Source organism: Balaenoptera borealis (genome assembly GCF_965194805.1).
Source record: "Balaenoptera borealis genome assembly, chromosome: 7".
NCBI classification, from domain to species: Eukaryota; Metazoa; Chordata; class Mammalia; order Artiodactyla; family Balaenopteridae; genus Balaenoptera; species Balaenoptera borealis.
The window spans coordinates 10,981,941-10,994,470 of NC_138864.1; the positions used below are offsets into that span (position 1 = coordinate 10,981,941).

The window sequence follows — 12,530 nt, forward strand, 5'->3', positions numbered from 1 at the left end:
GCTCTGGAGCCCGCGAGCCACAACTACTGAGCCCACGTGCCACAACTACTGAAGCCCGCGCGCCTAGAGCCCGTGCTCCGCAACAAGAGAAGCCACTGCAATGAGAAGCCCGTACACCGCAACAAAGACCCAACGCAGCCAAAAATAAATAAATAAAATTCAAAAAAAAAAAGAGTAACATAAAAACCATAGGATTACAAAATGTGAAGTGTCAGCAGTTCTGAATCAGAATAAGTCCATCTTGGGAGCACCAACATGAGTGGAGTTGTCTCCGCAAATCCCGCAGCCAACAGGAAGGCAGAGGTCTCTGCCTGGGGCAACTCTCCCTGAGGCCGGATTCTGGTAAGTTCCAGGAAACAAACACTGTGTTCTAGGCCGGGCTGTGCTCTGCAAGTCCAGGTAGGCCCAGAGTCTCCCTCTCGCACAGCGTCACCCCACAGCCTGGCCAGTGTTCTATCCTTTGATACAGGTGAGCCCTCGGGACAGACCATCTTCAAACGAATCCAGACCACACAGCAGCCCCCCGTTTGTCTTGTGGCCCCGTCCCCTCAGAGTAAGCGCCGTGATGGTCTCACAGGACCGGTGGTAGGAAAGGGCTGTGAGGAGCATCCCATATCCCTCTCCTGCAAAGGGGTCTCTACGGACCAGGTTCTGGGGGTCTTTCACATAAACCTGGAGTTTAGGACGCTGGTTCTCCACCTTGGCTGTATACTGGGATCATCTAAGGAGCACTGAAAAGGGACGGGTGCCACGCCTCTGTCCAGTACTGTCCTTGTGGTGTGGGACCCAGTGGGCTCTAACGTGCAGCTGGCGTGGAGAACCGCTGCTCTGAGAGCGTAAGAGGGAGTCTGGACCGTCCTGGTTGTCATGAGGAGGGCACAGGGGCTCATGCGTGACGATACACAGCGGGACGTCCCTGTCTCCTCAGGGCTCCGGTCTGGAGCCCCCAGCAGGGGCGAAGGCAGCCTCTTCATGGGAGTCCCTTGCTCCTAGATGTGGCTTCTCCAAGCCCAGGAAGCGCCCCCAGGGCCAGTCCTGAGTGGTCTGTGCCCACCCGCAGACACACAGCCCGTTCCTCCCTCCTGCACGGTTCTGAACACGCACTCCCACCCAGAGGTGCAGTGGCACCTCAGATGTGGAACGAGCGCATGCTTTGGAACAAGAAGGCTGCTACCCTTGGCTAGTTCTGTAACCCCAGGGGAGTCTCGGAGCCTCCACCTTCTGATCTGCCAAACCTGGACAATATTGCCTCCTTTACAGGACTGACGGGAGAAGCAAAAAGTGCATAGAAACACTGTTAGTGTTTTGTTAAATAGAAATTACAGAGAAATAAATATCCTACTAAAATTTTTCTATTGGTGATTTAAAATAATGTAACAGTTCATACTCATGCATTAAAATGCCCTTTTAAGTTATTTAAATCATGCAAACACATTCACATGACCCCCTCCCCCCATTCTGCACGACCCCCCTTCAAGGAACCAGGTGAAACCCTTTTTGCAACAAGGCATAGTATAAAACAAAGATAATAAACAAAAGGCCAGTGAAAGATCTAGATCAGTTTGGAATTCCTGGGAGCCTCTTCAGGCCTAAGGAAGAGTGGCAAAACTTGAACCCCAAGTACAACAGCCCCTGCTCAGCTGGACAGCACCGCCTCCTGCTGCTCCGATAGAAGTCCATGCCATTGGGCTTCCCTGGTGGCGCAGTGGTTGAGAATCTGCCTGCCAATGCAGGGGACACGGGTTCGAGCCCTGGTCTGAGAAGATCCCACGTGCCGCGGAGCAACTAGTCCTGTGACCACAACTACTGAGCCTGCGCGTCTGGAGCCTGTGCTCCGCAACAAGAGAGGCCGCGATAGTGAGAGGTCCGCGCACCGCGATGAAGAGTGGCCCCCACTTGCTGCAACTAGAGAAAGCCCTCGCACAGAAACGAAGACCCAACACAGCCAAAAATAAATTAAATAAAAAAAAAAAAAGAAGTCCATGCCATCGTCACCTGCATGGAAAACCAGCCTCTTTTCCTTTCCTCTGGTGGTGTTCCACTGAGTTCTCATGAACCCTCAATGGCTGGTTCATCTCCCTAAGAGAAGGCAGATAGCAGGGACTCTATCCTTTTTTTAAAAAAACATTTATTAGCTGCTCACTCCATCAGGCATTTTACAGTGTGTTTTTCACAACAATCATCATGGTCCCCATTTTATAGATGAGAGAAGCTGAGGCTCAGGAAGGGCAAGTCACTTGCTGAAATTGCAAAGCCAGGAAGCTGTATTTCAGATACCAGATCCCATGTTCCTCACCACTTTGGAGCACATCCACAAAATTGTATCAAATTATAAAATTATCAAACTTTATGGAAACTTTAAAAAGAAAAAAAGACTATCAGCTTAAAAGGGTCCTTCAGGGGCTTCCCTGGTGGCGCAGTGGTTAAGAATCCGCCTGCCAATGCAGGGGACACGGGTTCGAGCCCTGCTCCAGGAAGATCCCACACGCCGCGGAGCAACTCAGCCCGTGCGCCACATCTACTGAGGCTGCGCTCTAGAGCCCATGAGCCACAACTACTGAGCCCATGTGCCACAACTACTGAGCCTGCGCTCTAGAGCCCGTGCTCCGCAACAAGAGAAGCCACCGCAAGGAGAAGCCCACGCACCGCAATGAAGAGTAGCCCCTGCTCTCCGCAACTAGAGAAAAGCCCACGCACAGCAACGAAGACCCAATGCAGCCAAAAATACATAAATAAAATAAATAAATAATAATTTAAAAAAGGGTCCTTCAGTTAAAGTTGAAAGTTCTTACATTTGGAAAGTATTGTGATTGGAGAACATCTTATTCCTGTTTTGTCCCCTTATCCAATATGCAGAACAGCTGGAGGCCACAGTGTAAATTTTAGACATAAAACATTCCTAGTAGAGTGGACATGAAAGACGCTGTCCCTTTTTGGAGAAACCAGCTCCAAATGGTCAGAGGAATCTTGACCATGGAAAATGTACTGCATTGAAGCCAAGAGTCCCTCTTGGACCTTCCCCAGTGTGATCTGAGGCGGCTCACTGTCTGCCTTTGCCTCCATTTCCCTTCCACATAGATGATAATCTAGTCCTCCCTCCCATGGGAAACCACAGCAGCACGTAAGCAGCATTAGGGTGAATGATTATGTCAAAATGGCCAAACGTTGGCAATTTCACATGATTCAACCTAACAGAACTAATAACAGCTCTATGAGTGGTATTATTAACAAAACCCATTATACAGATTATGGAACTGAGGCTCAATTGCACAAAGATTGTTACACCTGAGCCTGAATCCAGAGTCCACGTTTTTTCCATTAGTATGTGTGAGTTCTGAACTAGGATATCCAGTGTTGCTATTTTTCCCTCTGACAATAATTACTGGATACAAATTACAGTGGCAATGCTTTGGTTTGAGTATAGCAGGCTCTGTAACATCCCCAGGAATTAAGCAACCATCAGCCCTTTTCCCCTTAAAATTTTCCTTCCCCAAGGACCAGACACTAGGGTATGGTCAGATGTGAAACCCTACCCTCTGCATAACCCATCCTTGAAGAACTGGCTGATTTTTAAAGTACAGTGAGTTTACAATATTATATTCGTTTATAATATTATGTTAGGTGTACGATACAGTAATTCAATATTTTTATAGATTATACTTCACTTACTATAAAATAAAAAAATTTTCTATATTCCCTGCATTGCACAGTATTTTCTTGTAGCCTCTTTCTGTTTACATAGCAGGCTGTGTTCCTTAATCCCCTACCCCTATCTTGCCCCTCCCAAGAACTGGGTACAGTTTTAACCAAAACATACTTCCTCTCTATTTGGGGATAAAAGTCAGGGTGTTTCTTTCTTTTCTTTTCTTTTTTAAAGGATATTATTTGCAGACAGACTGAGCAGCCTAATTTCTACGACGCGCTGAAACGCTCCACTCCCCCGACAGTCCCCGCCGGCCGGGCGGGGCGGGGCGGTGGGCGCCCCCTCCCCCCGGCCCGCCCCCCGCCAGGACACTTGGCCCCGCCACTGCGAGCTCTCGGACCGCGAAACCTCACGCTCCGCATCATCCAGCTTCCGGATCTGAAACACGACGCAAACCACGACTGGGGCAGAACGGAGGGGTGCAAGACGTGTCCAGGGCTGCGGGGGGAGGCGGAGAGTCCAGCTCCCCCCACCTCCCGGCACCCCACGGCCCGCCTCACAACCCCGGAGCCTGGGCCCCCGCCGCCGCCGACAGCAGGTCGGCGCGGACTGCACGCGGCCCCGCCCGGCCGAGAGGCTCGCACCCCCGCGCCGGCTCGCGTGTGGTCTCGCCCGCGCGCCCGACCTCCCGCGCCTGACCTTTACCCCGACGCCGCCCCGCCCCGTCTTCCGCTCGGCCCAAGATGGCGGCGCCAGTCCGCTGTCGGGGCCTCCGGCCGCTGGTGAGTGGGCGGCACGGGCGGGGCCGGCGGTTGGAGAGGGCGCGCGGGGACCCCTCGTTTCGGTCTCATGCCCCCCTCTCCCTACAGGTGCTGTCCTGGAGCCGGGAGCTGCCGTGCGTCTGGCGCGCCCTGCACACCTCCGCGGTCTGCGCCAAGGTGAGTGCAGCGTGGAGGCCTGGGGTCTGGGCGCCCGCGGCCTCGGAGTGTGGGACCTGCGGGCGAGGGTGTGATCTCGGGCACGCCCTGGGTCGGTGGTCGCGGAAAGTCACGGGTCCTCTTTCCTTCCAGAACCGGGCGGCCCGAGTCCGAGTGGGCAAGGGGGACAAGCCAGTGACCTACGAGCAGGCGCACGCGCCGCACCACATCGCCCATCGCAAGGGCTGGCTGTCGCTGCACACAGGTGAGGGGACGATGTCTGTCGCGGTGGCGGGAGAGGACGAGGACGTGCTGTGGGCCCGACCCCTGGTCCCAGGGAAGGCGTTCTCAGTCGCGACTGTTTGTCACATAAACACGACGTGAACACGTGTCAGAGATTTTGTCTAACTCGGTAGTCAACGCGAGGATCAGAAATTAGTCAGACGTTTTCAAAAGAGAAGTAAAATAAACGAGACGTATGTGGTCAGGATCGTTGAAATGTATTTGAAAGGGATGCAAAACGCTTTTTCCATGGGGGGCAGGCGTTCAAGGGTTCGGTTGAACTTCCACAGAAATCGTTTGCATGCCTAGAGACAGTTGTTTTGTATCGCTGCCCGTTATGTGTAGTTTACGGATGTAAAATAGCTCAGAGGCAGTGAAAAGAGTGAAACCCCTTGGAATTCGATGACCCGGAAGACTGTTGTAAATATTGAAGCACAAATCTTTCACTACAGGTATGTACAGTTTGCCCGGGTTATTTGCAGATTCCGTGTTTGTGAATTTGCCTACTCTAGGTGCTTTCACGTTCATTCTCAGACGTGGGCAGAGCAAGCACCCCACATGCACCTTCCCAGCTGCGGTTGAACAAGGCCCTGCCTTCTAGTTTCAGCTCGCATGCTGTAAATAAGTACCCTTTTCGAGATCTATGAGTGCCGTGTTTTCAAGTTTTGTGCTTTGTGTTGGTGGTTCCACTGCCTTAAAATAGCCTCTAATGCTGAAGTGCTGTCTCATGTTCCTAATTTCAAGAATACTGTGATGTACCTTACATGGCACGATTGTTAGAAAAGCTTCCTTCAGGCGTGAGTTACAGAGCTATTGGGAGAGAGTGCAGTGTTGATCAACCGTTTGTAGGTGTCTTTAAACAGAAAAACAAAATAAGGCTACACATCAGTTTGTTGATAAAAATATTGTAACCAAAGGCTTGCAGAAACCTAACTGTATTTCCACCAGCAGCAGTGGTTTAACATTTGCTAATTCGTTGTTCATGGTGATTTTATAGAACATAACGAGTGACTTTATAGAACGTAACTACTGTGAGTTGATGAGGGTCAGCAGTACTTTGTTCATTATGAGGGTTCTCAACTTGAATGTCTGAGATACACCTGTCTAGAGAACTACCTTAAAACATGGATTTCTGTCGCCCACCCTTTTCAAGTTCTAGTTCTAAGGTCTGGGTGTGTGTGTGTGGAGACTCTTAACAGAAGCCGTAAGAGGTGCACAGGTTCCGTGGTCCACAGTGAGAGTCCACTGGTTGAGGCCATGGCTGTAGTCAGTGAGAGAGCTCGCATCCCTCGTGTCAGAAGTAGCTGGTGGCCTCACCTCTCTGGTTCGTGGGACGACCAGTGCTTCTCTAAGGCGGTCACGGAAGAGGGAGAGGGGCACTCTGTGTCTACATAGAGGAATCATCCGAGTTTTGTGCCCTGGCCAAGGCCTCATTCTTCTCTTTTGTGAAACAAGGATAACGATGATACGTACTTCACAGGATTTGTTTGCGGATTATTGGAATAATGTTCTTTGAACTTTAGAGTGTTATTCTTTTTTTTTTTTTTTAAAGCTTTATTATTTGTAAAGTTTGGCTGAAGGAGCATTCCCAGCGGTTGGAAATTTTTTTTTTTTTTTAAATGAGTGAGTTCTCTTTCTGTATATATTTTTTTAAATTATTTATTTATTTATTTATTTATGGCTGTGTTGGGTCTTCGTTTCTGTGCAAGGGCTTTCTCTAGTTGCGGCGAGCGGGCGCCACTCTTCATCGCGGTGCGCGGGCCTCTCACTATCGCAGCCTCTCTTGTTGCGGAGCACAGGCTCCAGACGCGCAGGCTCAGTAGTTGTGGCTCACGGGCCCAGTTGCTCCGCGGCATGTGGGATCCTCCCAGACCAGGGCTCGAACCCGTGTCCCCTGCATTGGCAGGCGGACTCTCAACCACTGCGCCACCAGGGAAGCCCTAGAGTGTTATTCTTATTCCACTTCCAGAAGAGAGGAGAAGAGGCTGGAGTGGGGTGTGGAACTGAGTGCCCAGCGCTCTTGGATGTTAACCTCTGGAGTTTTGGCCAACTCACCATGGTGCCCTTCTCTCTTCAGGTAACCTGGCTGGGGAGGACCATGCTGCAGAGAGAACAGTGGAAGATGTTTTCTTTCGTAAATTTATGCTGGGCACCTTCCCAGGCTGCCTGGCCGACCAGCTTGTTCTAAAGCGCCGGGCTAACCAGGTGGAGATCTGTGCCCTGGTCCTGAGGCAGCTGCCTGCACATAAGTTCTACTTCCTTGTGGGCTACAGTGAGACTCTGCTGTCCCACTTTTACAAGTGTCCTGTGCATCTGCACCTCCAAACTGTGCCCTCAAAGGTTGTGTATAAGTATATCTAGGGCAACCAGCCTGTTTGCATCAAACTGTAGCCTGCAAAGGACAGAAACTTGTGGAAAAGGACTGAAGTAGAAACAGGGGAGATACATCCCCTCAGACTACTGAGGCTTTGTCTTCAAAGTTGGCTGTTGAATAAATAGACTCTCCATGTTGTCTTGCTTCTTGGTCTGTCTAGAGAACTAGAATAGGGTTTCTTTGAGGGTGCTCCAGGGTTCCCAGGAAGGCTGCCAGTTCCTGAGGTTTAGGTAAGAGCTATGGTTCAGTGAGTGTCTTGAGCCAATCACTGTGTCAGGAACTTCACCTGAAGTTCTTTGTTTTCTCTTAAAATAGATCCATTTTTGGAGATTATAAAACAATGTTAATTTTTTCAAAATTAAAACAATATGGACATGTATTAAATCAGCCGTGAAGCTTACTTGTAATTCTACCCCAGAGAAAGCTACTGTGAACAGTTTGTTGTATTTCAGATATACTTTTATTCCCCCAGAAATAATGTAGCACATAGTCATCTATTAAACAAGCTTAACTGCGCCTAGTCTGTGCCAGACACTCTTCTGAGTAGCTTGGAACCCATCAATGACCAAAACATTGCATTCCAAGATCCTTGCCTTCATAATACTTGTATCCCAGTGGAGGTGGAGGGGGACGGGGAGGGTTAGGCCGCACTGAAAACTCCAAGCAGGTGGGGAATATAGATATGCAGGTGAATGGAGGAAGAACATTTCAGAAAGTGGCATCTGCAAAAGCCACACATGGTGCTGGGAAATGGGACAGGGATTGCTCACCTTCAACTTCACCCTGACACTGATGACCTTCAGCTTGACCATGATCCTGGTACCCTTAACTTGACCCTGAACTTCAACACACCCACTCTAATCCTAACCCCTGATGTCCATGATCCCACCCACAACTTGACCTTTACCCTCAGTCTCACTCTTACCTGAGGGTGCCAACCAGGCCCCACCCTGCCCCGATCCTGTCTCCGATGCTGACTGACTGACTCACCATGACCCTGACCCTGTGTCCCTCACATTTACGTAACCCTGACTCTCAGTCAGAAACTTGACTGAAGACTTCAGCCTAACACTGTCTCGACCCTTACGGTGACCCTAACTCATCCTAACTGGTAACACTGATGCTAGCTGTGACAGATCATGCTCCTCATCCAAACTCTCATGACCTTGACTGTGAACCTGAAAGTCATTTAAATCTGACCTTAATCCTGACCCTCACTCATCACTAAATCAGACTATGACCTTGACCTCGAAACTCAGCCATCACCCAGACCCTGTCCCTCACACAGATCTGACCCTGACCTTGACCCTATTCTAAGACTCAACAATCCTGAAGTTGTCATTCAGGCCCTGAGACTCACCCTGATACCCTGATACCCTGATGGCAAACCTCAACCTGAACCTGACTTTGATCCTCACCCTGACCCTTCTGACCTTCACTCTCACACTGACCCTCACACTCAGTCTGATCCTGGACCTGGCTTTTCATCTGAATTTGACCCTCACCCTGTTCCACGTTTTCATCATAATACTGACTGACCAGAAGGTGTTCTGACCCTCACCCTTACACTGACTGTGACCTTGACTGAACCTCAGCTGAACTCGATTATGTCCCTGACCCTCATGACCCAGATCCACCCATGTACTGAATCTTATTCAGATCCTCAACCTGACACTGGCCCAATCCTGCACCTGACTGTGACCCTTAGGCTCACCCTTGCCTTGATATTGACTCATCCAGACCTTGACCCTGATCCTTTTTTTTTTAATGGAGATCCATTGGACAGGTAAAGTTATATAAATTCAAGGTGTACAACATGTTAATTTAAGGACATTGTTATATTTTAATGTGGTTGTAGCAATAATTAGCATCTCTATCTCATTACAAAATTATCCTTTCTTTTTAGTAGTTGGAAAAATTGTTATAGTCTCTTAGCAAGTTTGATGATTATAATATTTTTGTCCCTATTGTACGGTACCAAGCATTGTATCTCTAGGGCTTATTTACTACTTGTAAATGTGTACTCTTAACATCTGTCTCCCCACCCCCTCATCCCCTGCTAATCACTATTTTATTCTGTTTTTAAAAATTTAGCTTTGTTAAATTGTACATGTAAGTGATGTCATACTCTGTCTTTCTATGTCTGCAGGTCCATCCATGTTGTCGTAAATGGCAGAATGTCCTCCTTCCTCGAGGCTGAATAATATTCCATTGTGCGTGTGTGTGTGTGTGTGTGTGTGTGTGTGTGTGTGTGTGTGTGTGTGAGAGAGAGAGAGAGGGAGAGAGAGAGAGAGGGAGAGAGAGACATTATCCATTTGATGAGTACTTATGTTGTTTCCATGTCTTGGCTATTGTGAATAATGCTGCAATAAAAATAGGAGTGCAGATGTCTCTTTGAAATTCTGTTTTCATTTTCTTTAGCTATACAGCCAGAAGTGGAATTGCTGGATCATATGGTTGGTCTATTTTTAATTTTTTGAGGAAGGTTCATGTTGTTTTCCCTTGTGCTTGAACCAATTTACATTCCCACCAACAGTGCGTAAGTGTCCTCTTTTCTCCACATCCTTGCCTGCACTTGTTACCTGTTCTCTTCTTGATGATAGCCATCCTAACAGGTGTGAGTGTTGCCTCATTGTGGTTTTGATTTGCATTTTCTCTGATGATTAGTGATGTTGAGCATCTTTTCATTTACCTGTTGGCCATTTGAATGTCTTCTATGGAAAGATGTCTTTATTTCTTCTGACCATTTTTAAATCAGGTGGTTCCTTTTTTTGATTTTGAGCTGTGAGTTCTTTATATATTTTGGATAGTAACCCCTTACCTGATATATGGTTTGGAAACATTTTCTCCTGTACAAGTTGCCTTTTCATTTTTAATTGTTTCTTTTGTTGTGCAGAAGCTTTAAAGTTTAATGTCCCATTTGTTGATTCTTGCTTTTGTTTTTTGTGCTTTTGGTGCATATTTTAAAAATCATTGTCAAGACAAATGTCAAGGAGCTTTTCCTCTACGTTTTCTTAGAGGAGTTATAGTATCAAGTATTAAGTCTGATCTATTTTGAGTGAGTTTTTGTGAGTGGTGTAAGATAGGTGTCCAGCTTCATTGCTCTACGTGTGTTTCTCCAGTTTTCCCAATATCATTTGTTGAGGAGACTATCCTTTCCCCATTGGGTGCTCTTGGCTCCTTGTTGAATATTAGTTGACCATATAAGTAGCAGTTTAATTTTGGGCTTTATATTCTGTTCCAATGGTCTATGTGTCTATTTTTGTGCCAGTACCATACTGTTTTTTTTTTTTTTTTTAATTACTATACCTTTGTAGTATAGTTTGAAATCAGGAAATTTGATACCTCTAGCTTTGTTCTTTTTCCTCAGGATTGCTTTGGCTATTTGGGGTCTTTTATGATTCCCTACAAATTTTAGGATTGTTTTTTCTGTTTCTGGGGAAAATACCATTGGTATTTTGATGGGGATTGCATTGCATCTATATGTGGCTTTGGGTAGTATGGACATTTTAACAATATTACTTCCTCCAATTCATAAACATAGGATGTCTTCTGAATTGTTTGTGAGTTTGATTTCTTTCAGGAAAGGCTTGGAGTTTTCATCATACAGATCTTTCACTTTCTTGGCTAAATTTGTTCCTAAGTATTTTGTTGTTTTTGATGCTGTTGTGAATAGAATCGTTTTCTTTATTTCTGTTTCAGGTGTTTCATCCTTAGTGTGTGAAATGCAACTGATTTCTGTATGTTGATTTTGTATCCTGCAACTTTACTGAAATTGTTGATTAGTTCCAGTGGTTTTTTGGTTGAGTTTCGGAGATTATTTTATATACAGAGTCCTATGGTCTGCAAATAGCAACAGTTTTACTTCTTCCTTCCCAATTTGTATGCTTTTGTTTTGTCTTGATTAATTGCTCTAGTTAGGACTTCTAATGCTATATTGAATAAGAATGGTGAAAGTAGCCATTCTTGTTCTGTTCCTGATTTCAGAGCAAACGCTTTCTGTTTTTCTCCACGGAGTATAACGTTCTCTGTGGGTTTGTCATATATGACCTTTATTATGTTAGGTATGTTCCTTCTATACCCAATCTGCTGAGGGTTGGTTTTTTTTCTTTATCATGAAAGAATGTTGTATTTTGTCAAATGCTTTTTCTACATCTATTGAAATGATCATGTGATTTTTTCTTTCATTTTATTAATGTGATCTATTATGTTTATTAATTTGCATATGTTGAACCATCCTTGCATTCCAGGGATAAATCCTACTTAATCATGGTGTATAATCCTTTTTATGTGTTATTGAATTCTGTTTGCTAATATTCTGTTGAGAATTTTTGCATCTATATTCATCAGGGATATTGGTCTATAGTTTTCTCGTTGTGTCCTTATCTGGCTTTATTATTAGGGTAATGCTGACCTCCTAGAATGAGTTTGGAAGTATTCCTTCCTCCTCAGTTTTTTGGAAGAGTTTGAGAAGGATTAGTCTTAATTCTTCTTTGAATGCTTGGTAGAATTTGTCATTGAAGCCTTCTGGTCCTGGGGTTTTCTTTTCTTTTTTTTTTTTTTTTTTTAATTTTTGGCTGCACCGGGGCTTCATTGCTGTGCACGGGCTTTCTCTAGTTGTGGCGAGCGGGAGCTACTCTTCGTTGCTGTGTGTGGACTTCTCATTGCAGTGGCTTCTCTTGGTTCCTGGGGTTTTCTGTTGGGAGGTTTTTGGTTACTGATTCAATCTCTTTACTTGTTATTGGTCTGTTCAGGTTTTCTATTCTTCCTGATTCAGTCTTGATAGGTTATGTGTTTCTAGAAGTTTATCGATGTCTTCTAGGTTATCTAATTTTTTGTCTTGTAATTGTTCACAATAATTTATTATGATCCTATGTATTTCTGCGTTATCAGTTGTAATGTCTCCATTTTCTTTTTTTCCCCTATTTTCATTTCTAATTTAATTTATTTAAGTCTTCTCTTTTTTTTCTTAGTCTAGGTAAAGGTTTTGTCAATTTTATCTTTTGGAGGGACCACCTCTTAGTTTTGTGGATCCTTTCTGTTGTTTTTCTGGTCTCTATTTCATTAGTTTCCCACTCTGATCTTTATTATTTCCTTCTTTCTACTAACTTTGGGCATAATTTGTTCTTCTTTTACTAGTACCATGAATTGTGAAATTTGTTTTTTGACATCTTTCTAATTTCCTAATATATGCATTTATTGCTGTAAACTTTCCTCTCAGAACAGCTTTTGCTGCACCCCATAAGTTTTGATATGTTGTATTTTTGTTTTCAATTGTTTGAGATATTTTTTATTTCCCCTTTGACCCATTGGT

The 12,530-nt window shown here is 45.7% G+C and overlaps 1 protein-coding gene across 25 annotated transcripts in view; it reads left to right on the forward strand.

Annotated features, from left to right (window-relative positions):
* Positions 1–4,281: 4,281 nt before the first annotated feature.
* The window catches only part of LOC309632299 (small ribosomal subunit protein uS3m), a 173,823-nt gene continuing 165,574 nt past the window's right edge, over positions 4,282–12,530 (forward strand). For 24 of the 25 annotated variants that reach the window (XM_082399674.1, XM_082399654.1, XM_082399650.1 and 21 more), the window contains exons 1-3: positions 4,282–4,425; positions 4,513–4,581; positions 4,714–4,825. In XM_082399674.1, the coding sequence (XP_082255800.1) occupies positions 4,387–4,425; positions 4,513–4,581; positions 4,714–4,825 (220 nt within the window). In that variant the 5' untranslated portion in view covers positions 4,282–4,386. Of the gene's footprint in view, positions 4,426–4,512; positions 4,582–4,713; positions 4,826–6,919; positions 7,355–12,530 lie in introns of those variants that run through there. The other variant, XM_082399655.1, reaches the window with a different exon arrangement.